General features: G+C 36.0%; 1 protein-coding gene across 2 annotated transcripts in view; it reads left to right on the forward strand.

The window, feature by feature from the left end:
* edar (ectodysplasin A receptor) overlaps window positions 1-25,725 on the forward strand; it is a 47,934-nt gene extending 22,209 nt beyond the window's left edge. Inside the window, exons 4-12 of one of the 2 annotated variants that reach the window (XM_005800715.2) lie at window positions 1,940-2,121; window positions 6,038-6,123; window positions 13,374-13,451; window positions 13,579-13,704; window positions 13,810-13,884; window positions 16,992-17,064; window positions 20,649-20,976; window positions 21,099-21,162; window positions 22,605-25,725. In XM_005800715.2, coding sequence (XP_005800772.1) covers window positions 1,940-2,121; window positions 6,038-6,123; window positions 13,374-13,451; window positions 13,579-13,704; window positions 13,810-13,884; window positions 16,992-17,064; window positions 20,649-20,976; window positions 21,099-21,162; window positions 22,605-22,990 — 1,398 coding nt within the window. In that variant the 3' untranslated portion in view covers window positions 22,991-25,725. The remainder of the gene's footprint in view (window positions 1-1,939; window positions 2,122-6,037; window positions 6,124-13,373; window positions 13,452-13,578; window positions 13,705-13,809; window positions 13,885-16,991; window positions 17,065-20,648; window positions 20,977-21,098; window positions 21,163-22,604) is intronic. The other variant, XM_023336324.1, reaches the window with a different exon arrangement.
* Window positions 25,726-26,915: the final 1,190 nt, after the last annotated feature.

Genomic DNA, 26,915 nt, shown 5'->3' on the forward strand with positions numbered 1-26,915 from the left:
TAAAAGCTACTCAACATCAGAACTACAATACCTTTCAAAGTATTCCCATTATCTTACACGTTTTGTCAAATTACAACCACAAACCTCCATGTATTTTATTGGGTGCATAGCTGTTAAGTGGAGGAACTAGACAGATGTTTTTCCACATTTATTTACAAACAAATATAAAAATATGGATTCAATGGTCTATAGCAAACACATTTAGAAATGTCACTCGTTGCAGTTTTTGGATTTGTCACCTGTAATTTTGCACATCTAGAGACAATTTTGCTAATTCCACATTGCAAAACAGCTCAAGCTCCGCCAGATGTGTGAATAACCTTTTTTAAGTTTTGCCCCAGATTAATTAGTTTTAGAGGCTGTTGTCCTGCAACCTTTAGATGTCTCTCTGCTTCAGCACATAGCCCATTCACAGAGCTTTGTAGAGCTTGACTGCATGCTAGTGATTCAGCTTTGCCATTTACTGTAGTTCAAGTATTTGGACAAAGGACACATCTAAAACTTAAAGGACTCCCTCAAAAATGCAGTTTGAGGCCACTGATCTAAACTGTCCTTCCCACAGCAAGATATTTCTGCCACCGTGTTTGGTCATTGGGATAATATGTTGAAGCTGATTTGCTGTGGTAGTTTTCTTTGACACATACATATATGATTGCAACAGGCTTTAGATTTGTCCATTTATCAGTGTCAATACCCACTTGTCTGTGCAAGATCCAGGTTGGACTGGTTCTTATGTCCAGTGGTCAATGGACAAAGCAAGCAGGCCTTGTACAGTTTGGCCTTGTACACAGGACATATGGCTACAGATTCTTTTGTCAAGAATTTTGAAAATTACATATATAACAATTATGGGCTACTTAAAGACTATTCCATTTTAATAGATTTAAGTTTGTGGATGTATCATGACAAATGTGAAAAGTTCAATTCGGATGATTACTTTTAGAAGTCTCTGCCTATCTCCCTTGTTACCTGAAAGTAACAAGGGAGATGCTGCACGACACCTTTTCTTTGATTCCACCTGTGATCTTTCTTACAAGTTATCAGTCATTTCCCTCATGATGATTTTATGTTATGTTCTCTCAAGGCCAATGTTGAAAACATATGTAAAAATTTCACAAAGGGATTTGCTCTCTGGGTTTTGTCCATCTCCGAAGCTCAAAGAAGCATTCAAAATGCCCACAAATTTGCTTTGAAAAGAAGAAGGCTTTCAATCACCCTGGAACTGCTTTAAGGCAATGAACAGGAGCAGAGTCACAGTAAGCCTGCAGACAAAAGATCCAAGTTTAGCTTTAACCCAAACTGACACAATCCTGCTGATAGCTCAGTGAACTTTTCCATTAAACAATCACGCTCAAAGTAGCGGATGTCAAACAGAAAGGGCGAGAATATTGAATTTCTTTTACAGCCACCCTACTGTAGCCTAGATCTAGGAGGCACAGGCCTGTTTAATAGACAGATGAAAGTAAGAGGGAAATTAAAGATGAAAGAGGGGGCAAAGAAGAGAGAAAAAGTATGTTTTTGTAAATGCAAGCATGTGTGATTTTGTGTGTGGGCCATCCGGCCTCCCCACAAAGAGGAAGCACCATTTGAAGAAGATGGATGCAAGAAAACAATACGATGACTTGGTCATCTTAAACACTACCATGCATGGAAAACTGTACACACACACACACACACACACTGAGGACCTCTGTGACCAATCAGATTTCTCTCCTGTCATCTCAGAAGAGCAAAGCCAGATTTGTGCTGAAGACAGTTCTGGAAACAGATGGGTGTTTTTAAGTGTTTACAGTGTGCAACCGAATTTGTGTGTCCACATCACAGTAATGAATAATTCCATTGATGGGAAAAGCACATTTAGAATGATGTAGGAATTCATTTTTATTACTAAATGATTTAGGATGTCTGTGTGTATTTAAAATACGGATGTGTTTTGCAGAACTGTGGTTACGGTATGAAGGATGAGGACTTTGCTTGCATACCGTGCGCGCAAGGGAAATACTCCAAAGGAAAGTACGAGATCTGCAGGCGCCACAAGGACTGTGATGCTCTCTACAAAGCCACTGTCCGTGTAGCAGGAACTGCTGAAAGTGACGCTGAATGTGGGCCATGTTTACCAGGGTGAGGCATGCAAATTGCTCTGCAGATTGCAACAATTTCAATATCCATGTGAATGTTTGTTCACTTTTATTTTAGATTTGGGACAATCGACGAAGAAGCTCTAGATTTAACATAAAAAAATTCACCTATCAGGCTTTTCCAGGCACATACTAATTTCCAGATTTCATTGAGTTCTGACCTTCAAAATCTGACTTAGACAAGTTAGTCTTTTATAAGCACCATAGAAGAAGTGCTACAAGAGCGGTAGTAGTTTTGAATTCAACAGAAAATGAAAGAATTACATTAATATTACAATTTATACATCACAGCATGTCCCTAACTGTTATATTCATTTTATTAAACTTAAAAATTGTATTAAAGTACCTGCTGTTGATTGGTGCCCTTATGGACATAAACAAATTGGAGTTCTTAGTTTTGATGCATTCAATGAACAGAAAAAAACATATTCAGATTTTACAGTAGCCTAAGTAGGAAAACCCAGAACAGATTTTGATCTTTGTTCAAGTAACTGGTCCAATGCTATTTAAAAATTAGTTATCGTTCTAAAATATATGTACCTGTAACTGTAAAAGTGAATAACAGCTTCTTACGTGTATCTTTCCACTGTTAAAGAAAACAAAATGACACCAAATGTCTGAAAAACTCACCTGTTAACATCTGGAATATTGTAATCCAACTACACATTTGTTTCTTGTTTTCTTTTGCTATTATTCCCACTCAAGCTTTAAGATTTGTGAGCTATATAGCGTGTTATTTTCTTTCAAAAGCCTCCTGTAGATTCCCCCCATATTTTTTGTACTCAGACGTTTGCTGTATATATTTCACTGTCAATTTTTGTATTTTTCAAACCATTTCTTCCACCAACATTAACATTTTCAGTGTTCTGCTGGGAGCAATATATTACCAATGCACAATCCATACACTTCTTTACATATTTGAAATCTGTTTTCTCTACGAAACAAACCCATTTCTAAATTGAGCTTTCATGTGACAGATTCAGGTAAAGGAAAATATGTATAATTTCTCCCATGTAGGTCATTGTTATCCATATATTGCTTCACAGGAGACAGGTATTTTATGATTCTAACATCTGTAAAAAGTTGCTTTCCAAACGCAAAGCCAACTCTTTTTGAAAGTTGTTTATGTCCTCTGCTAGTTCTGCCAGCTGTTATTTTATTTACTGCAGATGAAGAAAGTAGCTAGTTGACAAACATTTTTTATAGCTTCTGCTTGCTTTGCAGGGACTATATTTTATATTTTGAGTCTCTGTGACTTTGGGATTTTAAAGCATGCTTAGAGAAGAACTTCCACACTAATGGAAGTGGCACAATTCACATTTTTGGGGGGTGAAAAGATCAGAATTGGACCATTCAGACAGCTAAGAAAAAGTCAGATATGGGTCACACATGGGGAAAAAAAAACCCCAAAACATATTTAGATTGCTATGTGAACATAACCTTTCTTGCTTTTTGTGTCTTGACACACTGGTGCCATCTGTAGGTCATCATTTAGTCATAGTCATTTAATGACCCTCTCATAAATAAAATAAATCCTAAGCAGTAACAGTCACCTAAGAGTTTAAACTTTAAAAGCATCCTGGCATTACTTTCCTTTTACGTGACTTGTCCTGATTACATGCTTTAAAGAAGTTATTAACAGGATATGCTCTGACCCAACAACTAATTCAGGATGAGTTATGGCACTGATGCAGAATCGTCTTGAAATCTCAGGATTAAAATTAGAATGTTAGAGGACGCCTTACAAATGAATTGTAGATTTGATGAGGCAGCCAACACAGATTCCATATGATTTAGAATTTTCTTTGTTACATTATATTCCAGAGGTATTTATACCCCTTAAACTTTTAAGGTATTGCCAACACAATCCCATACAATTCAAATCGTATTGGGATCAGTGTGATGAACCAGCCCAAAGTAGACTACAATTGTGAAGTAGAAAAAAACCCCATAGTTTTCAAACACGGTCGCAACTGCAAAACTATCCAGATATTATTGTCTAAACTGATGTGATGGGTAGGGATAAGCTTAATCGGAGAATCCCATGAGACTCATGTTGATTGTGGTGCCGTAAAAATCCTTGCATAAAACCAGGACCCCATGATAATCATCTGGACTGATCTAGGAACTCTCATTTTGTTTTACTTGCAGCCTTTTACCTTTGCCCATTCTTTTTCTTTGAACAAGGTTAACTGCTTTTGTGAAGCAAGCAAGGAAGATTTAAATAGAGATTCATGCATACACATGACTTTGTAAATCTGACAGACTGAAAACATATGGATTTTTCTACTTTGCATGGAATTTTAGTTGAAAATCAGCATAGACTTTTTTTATGTGCCAAAACTTTATGGATGACTTACATGGACTCTATCCATCTGCATGGCTCCATCATTTTCTTATGTGGAAAATTATTCCCAGAGGGACAGAAAAATTTGATTATCGGACTTCAAAGTGTCTTCATGAATACTGGCGCGCAAAAGAAACTTGCAACTCAAGTTAAAAGTCAGGATTTCAAATGACACAAATAGAAGTGGGATGGGCCCTGCCTCTAAAGTTATATGGTGGTCTGTTCACTGTTTGCATATTCTACTCAATAATCAGCTGGTGAATAGTTTTGATATTGAATCTGTATCGTTAAATTTATTCAAATTTTTTATCAGAATGGATGGAGAATTTGAGCTTCATGACTGATGTACAAAGAACAAAATGCTTCAGCATTCAACATAACATTGATGGACATAACATGGATGGTTGATGAAAGCACATTCTTTAACATCCATCTCTTCTGATTAGACGGCTTCCAGATCACGTTCGGTCTGAATTCGGCCAAGAATGTCTGGTAAAAACATTAGCTGATAAATGATTTCTGGTCTTCAGAGGTCTGACAGAGAGGTTATGTTCCAGGATCATCATAATTTACAAAAGAAAACATCAAAGCTCACTAAATATTTGCCAATTAGGGAGAAATATGTTTCTTATCTTGCTAACTTTATAGTTTGATAAATGTAACAGGATACATTGGGGATAGTTGAGGGAGAATGAAACTAACACAGCCTAATTCTCAATGCCAAAGAAATTTAGAGTCACATCAGAAATAAAGGTCCCCCTTCTTCATGTGGAAGAAAGCAATACAGAAACTTACAAAAACATTCTTGCCCCTGAGACATTTTGAATTTCACTTTTTTTTGTTTTTTCGATTTAATCTGTTACCATAGTGTGTATCTAGTGAATTGTACTGATTTTAATTAAGGGGTGTCAGAATAAAGGAGAGTGGGATTAAAATGTATGCAGAATATTTTAGATTTTTCTTTGCAAATGTAATTTAAACAACCTGTATGTTCTACTACACAATGTGTTCTCACAGTTGGTTGTTCCAAATGTTTTAAGCTGTTTTATGTTAGGTGATCAGTTTTGATTTATTTATGTCATATTGCACTGAGATGTGCTTCCCTTATATGTTTCACCAGCAGCTAACTTCAGATTACCTTCAGGCTGTACGCCTGCTGTGTACAAACTGAAAAGCTGTTCTCATGCCCCTGAGCATAAAAAGATCTAATGTTCATCTGTTCGGTGCGTTGGCATCTTTCTTACCTCCCTTGCTTCTTCTTTTTTCTCCTCCACAGCGTGATCTTTTTATGACTGATGGCAGTATTTGTACTAAGCCATTTTCTTAGTGCCTGCAGGGCGTCAATTATGTGCACTTTGTCACAAAGTCAAATTTTTCACCTTAGTCGCTTTTCTACTAAGTACAGAATGTTTGGAGGTCATTTCAGCTGAGTATACTTATTGACAGTTTTAAAATGTTTTTTTCCATCTCTCCATCTTTGTATAGTGGTAAAAAAAATAAAATAAAATAATAAAAAAAACTGCTGATGTGATTTCATGTTTGTCTTTTATAGGTATTATATGTTGGACAACAAACCCAGGAACGCTTATGGGATGGTTTGCCATTCCTGCCAAAATGCCCCGAGCAACACAAAAGAATGTAAGATTTACAATTATTTGCATTATGTTCTCAATTTATTTTTTGTCGTTTAAATTCTCTTGCTGCCATTGTCTTCCGGTTGAAATTTTCTAGTTTAATGCTTCTGGTTGGAATTTTCTAGTTTAATGTTGCATTCAAGCTGTTGCATTACAATATTACAAAATACAAATTTGGCTTCCTCTCCTTTAGAAGCTACTCAGTGTGAAGCTTTTCTGCCACATGGAATGGAAATAAAACAGGACAGGTTAGGTGGAAGCAGCTGCTGAAACGCTTGACTAAGTTTTGGGAAACAGAAACAGCCGGAGGTTGCAGGTTGTGCTGAGTTTTTCCAGACACTGGAGTCACTTTACCATGTGGGCAAGTTTGGCTTGCAGTAACAAGCGTGTACACACCACTTTGCCGCTGGTGCTGCTGTTTTTCTAGTTCCTCTTGAGTATTTGACAGCTCATCGATAACATCACTGTCTCACTAATCATCCTGCATACCTCCACACTAACTGCACATGGATCTGGGTGTATCCAGATCCATGTGCTGGGCAAATCCAGCTCAATTGTTCTTACAGGTTTTTAAAGAGTTGCACAAACTTGCTAAAGCTTCTAAAATGCATACTAATGTAATTGTCTTGATTTGTGGACACATTTCGTATTTCCAGTCCCATGTCATGACATTGGTGTACTCATAAAAATGCTTATTAATTCACTACAGTTTGACAACCCCTAATGCAGGGCATGTTGTATGTATAAACCTTTTAAAATTATATTTAATTATAATATAATGTTCTACATAAAACATGCTTCAAACTTGGAAATAATGTGGCTGAAAAAAAATTCCCAAACACTTTAAAGAATTTTATTTGTAAAATATTTAGAAATGCAGATGTGATTTTCCTTTCATGCCATAATTATGTTAATCTAGTTTTTCAAATAAATTCATGGGAAAATACAATTAAATTTGTGTGAAATGACAAAAGAAATAAAACAAATTTGAGGGGTTGCCTTGTTTCTCTGTGTTCTCTGTTGTTGCCCAGAGTTTTACTTAAATCCATTTACAAAATTGAGCAAATGATGCTCTCATTTTTTTCTGATTGTTTTGGCAACAATATTTATGGACTTGTAGCTGCTCAAAATCCCCTTGCTGTGTAATTAAAGAATCCAGAAACAAACTTTATTGTTTTTCCGTCATATTAAATGTGTGTTTTGAAAGAAGAAAACCCCAAAAAGTGGTCTGGGCCTGCAGAGAAGGAAGAATAATCAGCTACACAACAGCATTAGTACATAAGGTCTATACATAATATTTTAATTGCATGCCATCTCCACAGCTTACTGTTGAGTTTACATGGCAGGTGAAACACAATTATTACTTGTTTATTTGAATAAATATTATAATTATTAATTAATCTTAAACGTTCTTGTTAAAGTCAAGAGAAGACTACCTGTTTACTTCCACACTGAAATCCTCTTAACAAGAAAGCCAAGGTTGATTCCCCTAAAAAGCAACACAAAATTGTCTGAGATCTGAGTTTTATTTGCTTTGGGTGATGGCAGGCTGACACTTGCCATGTAATCTGTAAATTACCCTGGCTCCTGCCTACTGGTGCTTGTGTGATAATTAAAATTTTGGCGGGTATGAGAAAGGCGGATGATTAGCATGTTTTTACTTGCCTTGATGCTACTCTTTGGCAGGTTGTGATAAAAAGCTGTAGGCCCTGCTAATTTTCTACTTTCTCCCTGTATTTTCTATGGCCTTCAACATACAAATTTGTAGCTGAATACACACAGGCAATGCACCATCAATACTCAATATAATCTTATTCTACAAAGTCAACTCTTGCTTTCTACTATCAAGAAGAGAAATCTCATATTTTCTGAAAAAGCATACATAGTCATTTATTGTAATGTTTCTATTCGAATTGTGTTTGTGGTTGTAGCTCATAAAAGTTAAATATTTTCATGCCTGATCATCTGTAATACAATGGCAGCCACGAAGAAGTCAAGAATACTCCAGAAAATACCAGAAGTGTTGACATTATGTTTTAAATGCCAATTTAGATCTTCAGCATAAAACAATATGTCCAACTAAGACAAAATAATAATAGCACAGTCTAATGCTTAAGCTTGAGTTTATAAAATCAAGGTTTATGGAGGATTTTTCCAGTGACGAGTAGGAAGGCAGGAGAAATGCTATCTGCAAGCACCAGCTTGGGGGCCTGACAAGCTGGCATCCTAGTGGTGTATTATAAAGCCACTCTATAACAATGCCAGTAATGACTGCATGTAAAAAATAAAATAAAATAAAATAAAAGAAGATAAAATAAAAAAAATATTTGAAATAGTAAAATACTTGCACCATTCAGATAGATTTCTGCTCCTGTTCTGACCAACATTGTCACTCTTGACCACTGGCACCAGCTCACCCATTTCTTCAATCATCTTGTGTCACCAGAACACGTCATATTTCAGGGTCGCACAGTGATTGTGCACATAATGAGTTTGTGTTTTACTTGTGAAGAAAAAACTACAATACATTAATGCGGTACTTCTCAAATAGTGAGGCGACGAAGTAAAATACCCTCCGGCCACTAAGTGGCAGCAGTGTTCAAACTAATCAACATGCTGCCTGTTAAAGCCAATAGAAGTAGCTTCACAGCCGTTTCGTAAACGGAGCTTGAGAAAAAACCCAAACAAAACAAACAAAAAAACAGATGTTTTGAAATATATCTACCGTCATAGAGGAGAGATGGAGAAGTTTGACAGTGAAAAGAGAAACGGCAGCAGAGCAAATATGACGGAGTTTTATGTCCACGCTAAGAGATTTTTATTTTTAAATACAAGAATAATACTACTAAAACCCAGTCGTATTAGTAGAGTAATGTAAATATTGACAGAGTAAACACGCAATATTGCAGGTAGAAAGTCGTTATATTAAAAAGGTTCGATAGAGTAGTAACGTGACCTGCGCAGCATGTCTGGTTCTTTCTATTAAATAAAAAGTTGTTTAAGCAATCGTTTCAAAGTCCTGGGGCTGAAAATTTGCTTCTGATGTGCTAAAACATTTAGTACTTAGTCATTTGTTAAACCAGTACCAACTGTAACCTTACAAGACCCCCAGTATTCCGCAATTCAGTGCAGTATGGTGAAAACTGAAGAAGCTGATAAGTAACCAATGCTTATAGTTGTGAAAAGTTTTACTATATTAAGTAAAACTTAATATAGTAAACCAATGCTTATAGTTGTAAAAAGTTTTACTATATTAAGTCTAAAAATGCAAATCCCAGTGAATCATTTGCACTTTTTCAAACTGAGTAATCTTGATTAAATGTTAGTGATTCACTCCATAAACTGTTTTTGGAAATTATTTTGAGGCTTGGCACAATAAAACAGAAGTTTTGTTTATGTCATACAATGCCGGAGCCAATGTTTTGTACGATAAGTTATTCAATATGAACAGATGTGTGAACAAATATGTGTGTTAGATGGAAAAGAAGTTTGCAGCTGGAGTAAAATGTTCTTCTTATAATATGGCTTATAAAAAATATGCTTTAAAGCTAATCGGTTTAGCTTTGGCAAAACGTAAGATAAAAAGCATGATAAAATTAAGCATTCCAAAAATGATAATCGTTATCATGTTTGGATAAAGTTGCTTCATTTATCTGTATGATCACTTGGTATATTATATTTGTAGGAATGTGTGGCCACCAGAAGGTGAATACACATTCATTCAACATATTCATTTTGAAAAAAAAAAAAATGTTTAGAGACGGGCTTCACGATGGGGTAGTGATGTAACTTTTGTATATGAAAGTGTCTTATTTGTTTGAAGATTGTGATTTGTTTTACATTTAATGTTGTTTTGGTATTCTTGCTCCAAATGATATTTTGCCTTTAAGTGTTTTTTAGCTCTACATTTGAGTGCTACTTAGTTTCTTTCAGGTTGTTTTGATTGGCAGACCTGTATTGACTGGCAGACTTAGCATTGTGCAGTTCTTTTTCAGCCTGAGAGAACATGATTAAGAGATTTAACCACAAAGTCCTAACAGAATTTCAGTTCAGACTCATGTCCTCATTCAATAAAGTGTAAACACATACCCCAAGTTGATGCCTTCAACCACAGGGCGCTGGTGTATACATTTGTATGTGCGTACGTGGTAACACGAAGCCCTGAAAGTATGGGAAGTGGTGAGGCACATGCCAAGGAGACCAACAGTATATCAACGTGGTGAAATGAAAGACTTATTAAAAGGCGTGATTTATAAGCTGCTGGGAGTTTACAGCTCTATTAGGAAAGAGGCAGGAGCTGAGCTGATGAAAACTCCAGAAGGGCAACAATAAGGGAGGACTGGGAGCAATATATTGACAGATGGAGTAGTGAGGTCTGCATTTTATCCACACTGCCCAATAAAAAAGTTTGTGTTCTGCGATGGGAGAATGTATCACAATGAAAAATCAACTTTAACTGCTGCCAATGCCAATAATTTGCTTCTGTGAAGTGTTATTGGTTGTGAAATAATGTCAGGCAGCGGTATTTAGAGAAAAAAAAAAGTCAATTAAATGCAATGCCAAAGCTAACATACCATCGTTAGGGAATTCTGGCATGTGAACTCGGGAACATTGTGGGTTAAATATCTTTCTTATATTAATGTCACTGTCAGATCTATTGCATGTGTCTGTAAAAACAGCATGTTTTCAACTAAATTGGTTTAAGTAAAGAATTATAAGCCAGAGCCTATTGATAAAACAGAATCTCAAGAGCAAGCAAATATTTTGTTCTTACTTTTCTAGAACTTGTAGCTGAACATATTAATATCTTCATGTCATGTAATCTTGAAAATGCATTTAAAACGAAGGTTGGGGCTTCTTCTCTTAGCTACTTTTTTTATCACCTTTGTTCTTGTTGTGGCAGTCATTCATTTTGTTCTAGTGGTTAATATTTTTGAGTTTACTTGTTGATCTAACTTTATCGTTATTACTTGTCAAAACCTTGCAGCATCAGTCACTGTTTACTAAACCCATATGCCCAAAGGGTATGCTTTGCAATCATTGGAACCCCTGGTAAAGTTGTGCGAGAAGATTAGCAGCATGTTGCATAAGCAAATCAGGGTTATTAAAATAGCAGAAAAAATATTAATCTGAATCTGGGAGAAATTACATTGTAACAGATGTAATTAGTTAGGATTACTAGGTGTTTAATATGTAAATTCTGAGAAATTAAGGTTGTCCAGTAAGATTCAATATTGGAAGCAATCCTAATATTGGATTAGGGAGTTACATGTAACTCCCTAATCCTACTTTAGAATGAACAACATTGGAAAACAAATTCTGCTTATAAACACAACCTGAAAATATATTGGTGAACAGGACAGCAAGGCTTTAAGCTCATGATAGCATCAACAAATGCTGTGGTGACTGAACCAATTGGCAGAGATTCAGGAACATTCAGGAATGATTTTGAACACACTACACACAGATGTACCTACAATCTAGATAAAACTACCACAACAGACGAGGTTAATATAGTTTAATCTTTCTATTGAAAATTGTATGACAAGAGAAAGTTTATGCTGAGGTATGTAGTATAATCAGCGTGGTAGAACAAACGATAAAGAAGCAGAGTAAAGTCAGCAAGATAAAAGTTCTTTGAAACTTTCTTTATGTAGGATTTAAAAGTGCAGCAAATGAGATCAGTGTTTGTAAATTTCATTTCCAATTCTGACTGCAGTTTATATACACCATTATGAACATATTTTGTTAATGTCGTTCCAAACAGGCTTCATAAATGCCAGCTGTTAGTACTGAAACATTGTGTATTGTGTCTCAATGCAGTTGCAAATGTTCGTAAACACAGCTGCAAATTGAAGGCATAACTTGAAGGTGGGTGTGCTCTGACCCATGATTTCTGGCCACCAAGAGGCCTGAGGCCGTCTTCCCACATCCTTCTCTCAGTTCACATTCTTCATGATCACTGATCTGGCCATGAAGACATTTCTGCCACTAATGCATTTGTTTGATTGTCAGTAAAATTATACACAATCTTCCAAAGTGCATTGTAGAGAAAGGGGGATTAAGGTCAAAGAGGAACTTATAGAAATAGAGAATTACCCTAGGATTTGACTGCAGGGAATTTTCTTTTATTTTCACAAATACACAATTATTTTCTTTAAAAGAAATTAATCTTTACTGAAGCTTTGATTATAACATGAAGGGATTTTGTTAATGGATAGATTTAATATAGTGTTTTCCATTGCAAATGTAGTAGCAATGAAAGCATGTGAAATTAGACAGTCGCTTTGGCTCTTCCCCTTTCTTCCATACATATAAATGCAGGTATATAATAATAGAAAGCTTGCCTGAGGTAGTCTAACTCTAAAAGATTGGGTATACGGTACTTTAGTGCCACAAATGGCTTGAGATAATCCTTATGTCAACAATGTTCCTTTGAAGTTTATATCTTTGCTTTAGGCACATAACAGTCACTGTAGTTATATTTTAAAATCTACCTGCATTCAACGGTTGGTAGCATAAGAAGAGTCTGCAGCTCTTTGTTCACTACAAAGTTACTAAACACTGGAATGGGGTTCACATTACTGCAGATGAGTTCACACACCGTCAGTCACAAGGAAGACACCAAGAGACTGGAACTCCTCCATTTGAGACAGAAACTGGCCCTGCGCTTAGAAAGTGCAATACAGCTTTCCCATATCCAGGTTGAGTTACAATCGGCTACAGACTACTGTACTGCACGCTAAAGGTGATGCCTTGAAGAGGCCAAAGGAACCACATCAACTTCAAATATCAAGTTATAACCTGAGGTTAATAAAACAGACTATACCTCTTCATGACTATACAAAAAGATCCTGTCCCTGAAAACAGAATCAGTGACAGGGTGCAGGGCCACCAGAGTCCAATCCACACTGGGTAACCAGTTCAACTTTGTAATGAGAGTTGCACTATCAAATCAATCCAGGCATCCCATTTCCACACAGCAGCCCAACAAAATGCTTAGAAGAAAAAAAAAGCCTAATTTTCAACACCCTAGTGTATATTTTCTAGGAGAAGCTATGAAGTGTGATCCTTTGATAGTTGGAACGACTCTACTGTCCCCTTTCTAACAAATTGGGATCACTGTTATCCATTACACAAGTGTAGTCCCGGTCTTCTAGGCAGCCAAATGGCTCCTGAAACATTTCAAATGATTCATAAACGGTCAAATACCAGGGAATGTAACATGAAGGCGTGTGCACATGTGTTTTACAGGCATGCAAATCAGCAAACCCAAAGAAAACCCACCAATTAACCCTGGGAGCACTACAGTCTTCCCTCACAGAATTAAAGGTATGCACAAGCTCACTTTGACAAAATCTTTCTCCATTTGCTTGTTTTCCGATCAGTTTGTTTTTGTTATTTCATTTCATTTATATGTATTTTGCATTTCTCCCTTCTTCATGGCTACCTTCTTTAGAATCACCTGGACAGGGTCATTTAGCCACAGCGCTTATTATCGCCATGTCAACCATTTTCATCATGGCTATTGCCATTGTTCTCATCATCATGTTTTATATCTTGAAGGCCAAGCCGGGTGGCCATGGTGAGTTAAGCGCAAATACAGATTTGCACAGTTTTACATCTAAGGCTGTTGTGTTTTATGCTGTTCTCTCTCTTTCTTTCTCCCTCTTGCTCTCTGTGTATGCAGCATGTTGTTCTGGCCAGGTTGTGAAAGCTGTGGAGGCTCAAACCATCAAACAAGATGACAAGAAAGATGTCCCTGGTGAGACATGCTACACAAACATCCCCATGAATGAATGGCAGACTGTGTTTTTACTCTTATTGTTTTTCTTTTGCCTTGATCGGAAGTATTCAGTTGTAAAAAAAAAAAAAAAAAGAGCTTGTCTACATGAAAACTTCTATTGTCGTTATAAACCTCATCCTGGCTTTTATTATCCTTTGTCATACTTACATGAAAAAAGAGTAATCCTATTACATACAAGTGTTCATGATTTAAACCTTTTCCACATTTTTGCAAACATAACCAATTTTGTACTCATTACAGCATCATTAAATCTGACTTGATCTGCTTTGATATGTTTTCTAAAAGTACCTTTCATTGATTTGACTGACACAATCTTCATTTGGATTTGATCTTTCATTGTTTTTAATATGATCACATGTTAATTTGGCGTTGTTCACTCATGTAGGTGTCTTCACTGATCACATTTTATAAGTTTAACCTTTATTAGTCCATTTAGTGCATAGAAAAAATCTAAAGGCTGTTCATTTGGCATTCATAAATTCTCCCCAATAATACAGAAGATTCTTAAAGATGTGCTGAGATGATACTGGTGACAAAAAAGACAATGCAATCTGATGCATTGACCACAGCAATGCATCAGATTGCAACTGAAATATTTAATATTATTCTCTTTACATGTCCTACCATAGCCAACCAAAGCATAAACACTAAGTTAATATTTACAGCTAAAAGGCTAGTAGGGGACCACTAGAAGAACCTGTCCTCTCACAGCTTTAAAAAAGCTGTAATTTATAACAATTGATCTGACTTTTAAGTTAAGTTTGGAGGCTGTTTGAATTTAAAATTATGTTAACTAACATTGAAAACTGTAAAATTTTACAGTTTGTTCAATTTTAGACAAATTCAAATGTCTAAAAGTCTAAATGCAAAAAAAATTACAATTCAATTCAGTTTAACTTTAAAAGAATATAAAAAATTAAATAAATTATTTTTTTTAGAATCTAAAATATCTTAATCCTTTGTGCAGCTATAATATATTCATGTATTTTTGTCATTTTACAACTAGTGTGTTTTGCCCAAATGAATATGTTATATCTTACTTCAAATCAAATCAAATTGTATTTGTATAGCACATTTCAGCAGCAAGGCATTTCAAAATTGTGAGTATCAAAATTATTTTGTGAGGTTTGATAGTTATGGTATAAGAGAAAAAAATCAGGTTTGTGGTTATGCTGCAATAATAATTCAGACTTCAGCTTGAACACTAGTAGAGTAATTTTGTGTCCATCAATATTTTGTAAAATGAAAATAAAAGGAAAGGGATATTTACCCAATTAAGAAAAAAGAAAAAAAAACTCAGTTCATCTTTTAATATTAAATAACTGGTTGACAAGTGAAAAATCCCCATTTGTGGATAAGAGAAGAAAAAAAGACAAGCGACAAATTTGGCTTTGATTTCTGGAAAGACCACCCATGAATTCTTTTCCTTTTAATTTTGATGTCAAGGGATAACAAAAGAGAATAATGACATAATAAAGATTATATTTCTTTTTCAAACTTACTACCCATTGCATTTATTGAAATCCAACAGATCACATACATCAGAAACAATTTTTGTAGTTTAAAATGCTGCACCTTCAAAATAAGGAAAACTGATGTGATTTTAACTGCGACTAAAGTCAATTGAATTTAAAGTATAGAAACAAGCAGAAGCAAGACAAATTGTAATTAATATAAATCTGTTTACAAACTAATAGCTGTCTTCTTTCAATGAAACATTTAAAAGGTTTTACTGAGATGATGTATTTATGAATAATTTAGTATCTGTAAACATATCAACAAAGGCCTCAGTGTTAAGCAGCTCTATTTTCTAGCACCTTTGAGATTGGCAGTAGTGCTGTTGCTAAATTAGTAAAAGGAGAATCTAAACTGAGAATCTTGCTTCAATACAAAGAGATACTTAACTGTAAGTTTGGGTTTTACACTATTACTGAGTTAATGCTGTTATATCAGCCTCATTGGTATCTGCTGGACAGTAAGCCTGATGAACAAGCACAAAGGCTGAGTTAAACATCATTGTAAGTTAATGTCCAATCAAATCATTCAGGTAGAATTCAACAGCAAAATAAAGCATTATTGAACACTACATTTACTAGCTAAAATGCTTGAATCATGTTTAAAATCATTTTAATGGCTAAAGTTAAATAGCCTCCAAAATTCATTTTCATTGTGTTTTTATTGGTATTTTCTCTCACAATGTTTGCAAATGCCTGTGTGTGGGAATTGCACTTTCCTTATGCATGCATGTGTGCGTCTGTGTGTGTGTGCTCCATCCTGACAGACATGATGAGTGTATCGTGATGGAATGTGAAGTTTCCAAAGCTAAAGCCATATGTTGCTTTAGGCGCCATTTCTCCTCACAATGATGCTCTGTTCAATTTCACTCGCAGACTGACTGACTAACCACTTACATGTGGTGTGAAGGAAAACACATACACACACACATGCTAATTAATGTAGCTACAAATTTAATATAACTCAAAAATGGAAGAGAAAAAGTAACGCAATGTTGTGGTTCCTTTCTTAGGTTTGATATTGATGTCTAGATGTTTGTATTATTTCCAAGCATTGCTCTAAATAGCTTTCTTGGGTTGTGCGTGGGTGTGTGTGTTTGTGAATCCACTTTGGTGTGTGTATGTGGGAGCATAGCCCATTGCTGGGAGCTCTACCGGAGCTAGCTGTCACTCATGTAGACACTGACATAATCAGGCTTTGAGATGAAAGACACAGACGCTTTTACTCAAACTACACACACACGCAAACACACGCCTACCCTTTACTTCTTCTCATATCCATTCATTGAACTGTCTGCCCCTATCAGTAGCCATTATGTCAGTGTAATTTATCATAATACTCACCTTAATCGTTTTATACATTGACCCTGCTGATGTTATTTAGTGTAAAAATGGTTTAGCCTGAGGAATAAATTCTTTTTCATCTTTGAACTCACCCTAATAATTAGTTGAAGTTTAATATGATGGGTGTGTTTCATTCAAAATAGTCTTTTTGTTCATGTCTTTCTATTTTGAATTTAAAGGTTCTTTTGTTGCTTTTTCTGCTCACAGATAATGTGGTGATTTTCTCTGAGAAAGATGAGTATGACAAATTGAAAGCAGTCCCTCAGAAGACGGTGAAAAGGTGATGAAAATGTCCAATGTTCTACCATGCAGAAATTATGTCTCAGTGTTCATGTGAAATAAAAAATTGAAATCTACCAAATTAATTAAGCTTTTAAGATCTTATTGGGTCAAACACACATTCGGATATAATTATACTGTTGAAACCACATACTTTGATACTGTGTATAAAAAGATAACCATTTCTTGTTACTGTCTTGACATTGAAAATCCTTTGTTTTACGTCAGCTGTTAACTAAAATTATTTATATTTTCTCAATGTCAGAATAATGAAAGAGAGAAAATTATTTATACTTTCTTGATGGATATATACAGTATTTCATTGGGATTGGGCAGAATTTTAAACTGCCTGGCTTTGGTCAAATGCTTGTTGTCTCCTTCCACAAACTTCTCACAATAATTTCCTTGAATTTTGGCCCATTCCTTCCTGACACTGAAGGAATGCCTTGCTTGAACTGGTGTAAGCAAGGCTAGTTTGTAGTAAGCCTTGTTCAACACAGTTCTTGATCTAACTGAGATTAGGCAACAAGCTTTAATTTCCAATTTGATGTCTTCAGATGCTGCGTAATTTCACCTAATCTATTAAGTGCACCAGTCTTTTGTTCAGCAAAACATAAACCAACATGACAACCCCATACTTCTCAGCCTTTAAGTGTAACTTTACCCCTTGCTTCCAAACACCCTTATTTTAATTAATCAAAAGATTATTTATCCAAAAATGGTCTGTTTTGCTGAGTGCATTAAGTATTTTTGGAATAACCGATTCTTTCTTTCTGAGTGAGACAAACAAACAAAAAAAATCACATTCCCTCTGAAAGAACTTCCCATGTAGTTTGGTGCAAATCTATCCAGACAAAAGCTTTGACTGGTGTACTGCTGTATAGATGGGAAAGACAAACTATACTCTTTTTCCTTTACTCGTCTGTCATCATTTGTGATAATATGTTACTTTGTAACAATTGATTGCTCTTTTTTGCTGTGATATATAGAAGAACTATAAACTTTTTTTTCCAGTAGCATGTCAACCATCAATCATGCTACAAATTCTATAGATTTACAAAGTTTTCTATTCTGATTTTAAAAGTTCTTACATTTTAAAATACAGGTTATATCAAATTAAATCTAAATGTATTTTATGATCCTGCACATGCTAAATTAATGAGTATATCTGGATACACAGACTCAGCACAACTTAATTTATCCCAATCTGCCCATAATTAAACTGCCACAAAACCAGCCTTTGCAGTAGTTATGTTGTTGCCCTGTGGGCATTTCTTCTTGTGTCTGCGAGTATGTACAGTATGTGTAAAATAATATCACCTGAGTTTTTTAAATTAAGGAATAAAGCAGACAGCCCAATTATGTGGCTTTAGTGTAGGGTATGAGGTAAGGCAGCACATTTGAGCCCTGAAGCATAAGAAATGCTGAGAAAAGGCGTTAGTTGTCACGGTGCACAGTGGTATTTATTCCAGTCTTCACATAAAACCACCATCAGGGGAAAGAATGTCTTCCCAGACAACAAAAGAGTGAAGGTTTTCTCTCCTTCCTCTCTGCATACCCCTTAAACCTCATGAGAGGACAGTCATGCTTTATCAGCACTGGTGAGTGCACAGAGAAGTGTTGAAACTTGAAGACTTTTTACGTCTTTATACCAATCTGTTTTATTACTCAAATTCTCTTTGTATGTATGCTTTAATTTGTTGTCTTTTAATATTAATGGAAGAACAGCAAATTAAAGAAGAGATTATACACACAGATACTCTACATACATGCACATGGAACACACACACACATTTTTGCATCAACAGCAGTCAACAACGCATTGAAGCTGGATGCAAGAGGATGTGCTAACTCACTACATTAGTTGCCAGAAAGGGTGTTAGGTATCTGGGAAACAATGGCATCTTGTGTGTAGGTGTGTATTTGAGAAGAAAGAGCATAGGACATGGATACAATAGCATTCAGTGTGCATCTCTGTCAACAAGGTGCTTTTACAAGAAAATCCAGAGGAGATGGACAGAGAGAGGATTGTTGATAAAATTATAATATATGGGATTGTGTTGTAAAAGGCAGCGTTGTTTCAGGAACTGCTTAAAAACATCAGGAGAGGTGGAAACAAGATAGCATCTTCCTGTGATTTACAGACATGTCGTAAAGGTTAGAGATGCACCGATACCCAGGCTGATTTCTGATTGTTCGATTTTATAAAGCTCATGCTTGCTAGTATTGATTCCAGTTAATTGTAACAACTATAAATAATATAAACAACTACAAAGAATAAGGCACCAGGCTTCATTCAGTATAAAAGCACTGATGTGCTTTTCTTGTGACATTATTTTCAAGAAGAGTAATAGTCTGATTTATTATTAACTTGATTTCATAGTTAAAGTTAAAGTCAATACTAACAACTAGGTTATTTACATTAACTGCGGTCTCTAGCTCAATGATATTTAGCTTAGTTTAAATTTCTAATTTGGATTTTTTAAGATCAAAAACAATGATTTTGCCATATTTAGCCTTGATTTGGTACCAGTTCTGACCCGTCTACCCACGGAGGTTTGTGCAATACTGACTCAGTAACTATAGTGAACTATGGTTCATACTAACACACAAGTATATCTTTGTATGTCATGAGCATGGATATAAGGAGATGTTGTATAATCTGAGCTGGTCGGATCATAAAGATGCTGAATAAAAGCAGCATTTAGTATGGAGCCTTGTTTGTTGTGATTTTCTACCACCACTTGACACATAGTAGTTCCAATCAAGTTAAGTCAAGTCAAGTTGACTTGTACAGCACATTTCAGCAACAAGGCAGTTCAAAGTATTTTACATCATAAAAACACAAAAAAATACAGTCATAGTCAACAATTGAAACATTACATTAATAAAAGCCTTTCAGTCTGTGAAATGAGATATGAAAATGTTTAAAACAGCAACCAGTAAGACAGATAAGATCGACTCTGGTCCACTAAATGTTTTCTTTACTTTTGTACGCCTTTTCTCTAAAAATATCAAAGTTCACAAAATCAGTGGACTCAAAACGTTTTTTTTTTTTTAATAAAGATTCATTCAAAATAAATAGCAGCTGGAATAAAATGCAATATCCGAGAAAAAAAATTATTTATTGTCAACAGATGGTAAATCATTTATTCATTTAGTATGACCGAAAGACCCCAATCGGCAGCCTTTCTGTCATGATCAGTCATTGTTTGTATTAGCATAGATGATATCATACCTTGTGTAACAGTGCAGTCATTGTTACACAGCTTTGTAGTCAAACAGATTTTCAAACAGAGATAAAATGATAAATTATTTTAATCTGTCTTTAGCAACTTATAGTAGCAACATATTAGCTCAATTAGACTAATTGTCAGAGTTAGTATTAACAACTGTAAACAACTGTTTCTGTTTTAAAGGGTTGACAGAAATGGCAAAATTCATAAAAACTTCCTCAACTTCCTTCACTTTTTGTTGGTAACATGTCAAATGTTTGCTTATATATATCTATAGATCTGTATATATATATAGCTGAAATATTCATGAATATAAGTATATCATGTGTTATTTTGTTTGTATATGCAGTGAAAATGATGCATCATCTGAGAATGAGCAGTTGTTGAGCCGCAGCATCGACAGCGATGAGGAGCCGTCATCTGACAAGCAGGGATCTGTCGAGAGCGCGTCCCCCAACCCCAACTTGTGCCTCGTGGACCTGGGCAACAAACCTGACCTCTCTCTGCTCTCTTTGGGACTCCTGGACCGCGGCCGCACATCCAATGGTACCCCCATAGTTGCAGCCAGCCACACCATTAACATCCAGAGTCCCAACCACATCAACAGTGTCAACCACATTGCCTCCACCAACCACATCAGCAGCATGAACGGGATCAACAACAATAAAACCCCAGGGGTAGGAAGACAGAGCTTTTTAAGGACTGTACTGAAGTCAGAATATGATTATGAACAGACTTATAACTTACGATCCTTTTATAATCTCATAAAGATGTTTTTTTTTTCTTCAATACCACACAGATGCTACAGAGTCGAAGGAAAAAGATACTAGAGCTGTATGCTAGAACCTGCAATGTTACCGAGGGTAAGTCAATCAGAGGAGAAACTTTCTACCAAGCCTTGTAATTGATGTTTTCATTGTTTTACAAGAATGAACGATGCATCATCTGAGAAGGATGACCGCTTTGGTGTTTTTTCTCTTATTTTGTCAGGTTACAATTACAAATTGTAATGTTATTTATTGAGATTTTATGGACCAACACAAAGTTTTGCATAATGAAACTCTCAAGTGTGATGTGCCTTTGATTCTGTAGGACCGCCTTTGGTTAAAAACAAAGCTGTCTTTTAAAGAGGCAGTGTTATGTAAAATTGACCTTTTTTAGGGGAGATATCCTTTAATCTCCTCTTTGGAGCTGCGGTTTCCACGCCTCACAGAGCAGCCTTCCCCCACGACTCTCCCACTCAGCTCCTTCAGCAGTTAAACACCTGGTGGAACTACACATCTGCTGAGCTCATTATACAAGCTGCTTGTCAATTAAATGAAATGCTATTTAAAGGGACAGAGTCCCATTTTTTCAAGTTGTTAAATTACAAAATCAAATTTCTTTAAAGTCATTTTATGATAACTGAAGTTGACATAGTTACTAGATTGTGTTATAAAATACCACTTTGTACCTGAAAATACATAATGCTGCCCCTTTAAAGTCTTTTGGTGGGACAGTGTGTGGGGTAACGTGGTTGGCCCATATGCAGAAAGAATTAGCTGCAAGGTCATTGCTGCTTCTCTTCTATTCTTACTCTGCCTGACCTCTAACCTTTGTGAGTAAAGGCTAAAAGTAAATGGTACCTGTTTAAAAATGTTACTCATCTCTGAGATATACAGTACAGACCAAAAGTTTGGACACACCTTCTAATTAAAATGGGTTTTCTTTATTTTCATGACTATTTATAAGGCAATAAATCCCACTTATTAACCTGACAGGGCACACCTATGAAGTGAAAACCATTTCAGGTGACTACCTCTTGAAGCTCATCAAGAAAATGCAGAGCGTGTGCAAAGCAGTAAGAAAACTAGTTTCTTCTAGTTTGAAGAAACTAGAATATAAGGGGTATTTTCAGTTGTTTTACACTTTTTTGTTTAATGCATATTTCCACATGTGTTATTCATAGTTTGATGCCTTCAGTGTGAATCTACAATGTCAATAGTCATGAAAATAAAGGAAACTCATTGAATTAAAAGGTGTGTCCAAACTTTTGGTCTGTACTGTATATATATACAGTATATGCAGTATATATATATTTGCCATTTTTGTAGAGTAGTAGTAAGCAGCCATTTTCAAATATTGCTACAGATTTTCAAGGCATTAAGGTTTGGATCTTGACTTAGCAATTCTAATGCAATATCCAATGTACTAAAATACATTAAAGTGGTTTTAATGTGACTAACCACTTTTTTTTTTTTTACATTTGTTACTGTATAACATAATAATCAGACATTTTATTTTGAAATCCATGTCTCCTCCTCAGGCCTAAGCCCTACAGAGCTTCCCTTCGACTGCCTAGAGAAGGCCAGCCGCATGCTGAGTTCCTCCTACAGCAGCGAGGCGGCTGTGGTGAAGACATGGAGGCACCTGGCAGAGAGTTTCGGCCTGAAGCGTGATGAGATTGGCGGCATGAGCGACGGCCTACAGCTCTTTGAAAGAGTGAGCACGGCCGGCTACAGCATCCCTGACCTCCTCACTCGGCTGGTGCAGATCGAGAGGCTGGACGCTGTAGAGTCACTGTGCGTGGATGTGCTGGGAACCAGCGAGGTGGTGGCAGTGGCTGGACGACAGAGTATCAACAGCTTTCACAGCCAGTTGGTGTGTCCGTCCCAGTGCACCTCTCCCTCCCAGCGTTGTGCCAGTGTCTGAATATTCAGGAGGTCTTTAAGTACACATTTATGTAGGGACAGCGTTTGCCCTGACAAGTAGGACATTACATACATGTGTACAAAATTACCCCAAAACATGAAGAATGCCAGTGGGCATCTTGTCCACATTTCTTTATATTTTAAGAAGCTAAACTCCAAATACCAAAAAAAGATTGCTTTTCTATGTTTTTGCTGCAAAGTGTGAGAGGGGGAAAAAGATGTTTGTTTAAAAAAAGTTGTTAAATCTTCAATTTCACTTTGGTTCTGCTCTGCAAGAATGTAATCATCTAATTTTCTTTCTGATTTTTAATCATCATGTTGTGTTCCACAAAATAATTGCATTGCATGATACCCAAATACCCAGAAATTGTTTGCGCTGGACGCAACTCTCTCTAAATTAGCATATCAACAAAAAGTTCATTTATTTCAGTAAGTAAATTCAAATAAGTAAATACAGTGTAAACTTGTACACTGTATAAATTAATTAGAGTCAAATAAATTTGTTCAAAGAATTAAATTCAGGAGGTTTTAATAAAGAATTATCAGTCTACTGAAAGTGTATCCATAGAGTATATGGTACTAGGTCGGGGCTCCTTTTGCTTGAATTTCTGATTCAATGCAGCAGAACAGTTTGTTTCTTTTGCAATGACTGATCATCAAATTTCAACTATGTCAAAGGATTTCTAGGGCTTTAAACCATAATCATCAAAATTAACAAAAACTTGAAATAAATCCATACAGTACATCGGTTTTACTTTGTTAAAATGCATTCACTTTTGATGATTTACAAGTTTGTTAAGATGTACCTACTGCTTTTGTCTTTACCCCTGGTTCTCCACCAGCCACTGATGTGTTTTTCTGAGGGTCTTTATTCATTAAAGGACATAATAGTAATAATAATGATATTTGGAACTGACCATAGGTGTCCTTTGCTAAAAGCTTTTGAATTTGTACACAGACCTTGTGCTTCATCTGGCAATTCATGTAGCTAGATTCTTTTGTCCCAGTTTGACCACAGCCTTAGTTCCAATTCATAACTGCTCCGTTGATCATACTGTCATCACACGAAGAGAGTAGCAAACATGACTTTCCTTCTTCCCATCACTGGGACCAGATGGAAATGCTAAAACATCACTCTGCTCAGCTTTTACTTGATAAATTTGCTTTGGGCATCTGTTGACGCCAAGGTGTCTGTTGCTGAATTTTACTTGCAACAAAAACAAAAAAAAGAAAAAGCAGAAACTACCAACAGTGTAATTAGATATTTTCAGCTTTAAGACCTTGCAAGGACTTTGGGATGATGTTTACGTTAAAACAATTGTGGATTTATCCACTGATTAACATACAATACGTCTGGTAAGTGTGGAGGCGCTGATGACACGCAGATGTAGCGAATGGAAAAGTTCAACCGACCACCTCATAAAAAAGGAAAGAAAACCTCAAAACACACGGATACATTTTAGGTGGAGAGTTTAACGTTTAAGTGTCCTGGATGAACACAGCATTCTGCCTGGGACCACATGTCTACAATCCTAACACACATTCACACACTCTCCTACTACACCTACTTCCTCCACAGTGACCCTAGCTGTGACCCTCTCCCCCCCATTCTCCCTAACTGCCTGTTAGTCTACTTATAGCCCAATCTTGCGGTCTAGCATTGCCGCCATCCCTAATTATTTGGCGTGTGGCTCACCATGCCCCTAATAAGCTGATGTGTTGTGGTTTGCAGAGCGGGTGCAAAGTGCCTGTGACTTCCAGCACCTAATTAAGCATTTAGGGCCACTTAACTGTTTAACACCCAAGAGAGCAGCTATAAAATTCCTCCAAAGCAATGCCAGGACAGATCAGTGGCCTCACTGGCCCCAGGGTTGCTGTGTTCAGAGGTAGAGGTAGCGTTACATTTGTCTATGACTGTCTCCTCTCATTCGGCTTTAGTGTCTGGCCCAGTCATGCTCAGACAGGATTTTAGCTCCCCTCACCCCTATGGGACCAATAGACTAAACAAGAACAATATGCAATTGTGTGAATTCTGAGAAGCAGCTGAAGCTGGTTAGGTGTTGTATGCATGTTCCAGAAATTTCACTTCTGATAAGCATCAGACCAGACATTAGTGTTCATTTTAAAACTTACCAGCCCACCATTAAGGAAGCTGCCGATCATGAATACTAATTTATTCAGTAGTTTTGTGTCAAAAATCAAGCAAATGGTTCCAAAGTCCAGGCAGTGCCAGAAGTTGCTTTGATCTCAGTTTGTTGAAATGGAAGTGATCTTAATCTGATCCCTGATGTTGCCTGCATAATGCCCCTATTACTGCTCTGCACAGAGGTTTTCTTTTTCTGCATCTGTATCTTTCATTACAATCTGGGGCTGGACTCCCTGTACGTATTACTGCACATGGACATCAACTATATAGGTTTTTGTCTTTGATCTAAAGCTCCATTTGAAATATTTTGCTACATCAGGACAGCATTTTGGTTTTATCTCTTAATGTTTTGCACATATTTGTGAAAAACATTGCCTGCTAGAGCTTATTCTCATAAATTTTGCCTGACATATTTTATGCTGATATATTTTACAGAAGCCATTCCTGAATATCTTACCTCAGTAGCACTTAAAGCATAGTACAATGTATAGAAACACACAAAATTGTCACAGAACCAAATTGTAACTGTGTATATATAAGTTATTATTGTATATAAAGTATACCTTATTAAAGATGTATGGTGGAATGTGTATTGTTTCAATTCAATTAATTTTTATTTATACTGCGCCATCAGTTGCTGCTCCCAGGAAGGACACAGAAGCATTGAATCAGTGGTGCTTTCTCTGTGAAAGAAAAATGAAGAATACAGAGTTAAAGATAGCAAGCTGCGTTTAAGGTTGTTTTTCTAGAAGTGTTTGCTGTTTGTCCAGGAAAAAGAGCAAAACACAATGGTATTAAATCAGAAATATTTTCTATCTGAAAAAAAAAAAAAGAGTACAGAATACTATGTGTAATACAAAAATATGACACAGGGTTAATGGCAGGAAAAGCTCCAACAGTGAGTCTTTCAAGAACAAGACTAAACACAGAAGAATAAGCCTAGTGTATATTGTTATGTAAAAGATGGAAGCAAATGTTAAATTAATGGATTTAAGTAAATAACTTCAGATAAAACAATGCATTGACCATTTCTATGTTATTGAAAATCAACAATATCTTTCTATGAGAAAGAGAAACATAGAACCCTGTTCACTTCAACAGGGAACACTTCAGTGTCTTTGTCCAGGAAAGAGACACAGCTAAACACAGAATCACGAGTACATGATTACTTTTAGTTAAAGATTAAAAACAAAAAAGAATGCACAAAGAACTGTAATTAGATAAAGTTCATTATGAAACTACTGACAGCATATATTGCGACCTGTGTTAAAAAAGGATCCATTTATATCCTGTAGTTTTTGACTTTAACTGCACTTGATTTAAGGTGGTTAGTGAATTATTTTTGACATACAAATGTTTATATTCTAAGTACTCTTTTTCTTGACTTGGTTTGCTTGGCTTCTTGCTAACTTCACTGGCATGTCAGTAATTAACATCATATAAATCTAAAATGCAAGTGATTGGTTACGACCAAATAATAAATATGTTCATGCTGTAATTAAACAGCAGCACATGCACGGTTTAAGAGGGACAAGCCTTTATAGTATCTCCAGATGGTAAATTCAGTCTTTCATCACTGACATTTGTCCACCATTACTGCTGGCACAGATAGTACTAATGGCTAGATAATGTCTACTCAATCAGACATTTAATTAAAGGGTATTAAATGTGACATTTTAATCATTATAGTTTGCTAGATTGAAGATGACTTCATAGGAAAAATTTTACACAGTAAGATTAGAAGACTACAATTTATTTTGCTCATTATATTTTCCCGTCA

The sequence above is a fragment of the Xiphophorus maculatus genome, chromosome 7, assembly GCF_002775205.1.
Source record: "Xiphophorus maculatus strain JP 163 A chromosome 7, X_maculatus-5.0-male, whole genome shotgun sequence".
In the NCBI taxonomy this organism is placed as follows: domain Eukaryota; kingdom Metazoa; phylum Chordata; class Actinopteri; order Cyprinodontiformes; family Poeciliidae; genus Xiphophorus; species Xiphophorus maculatus.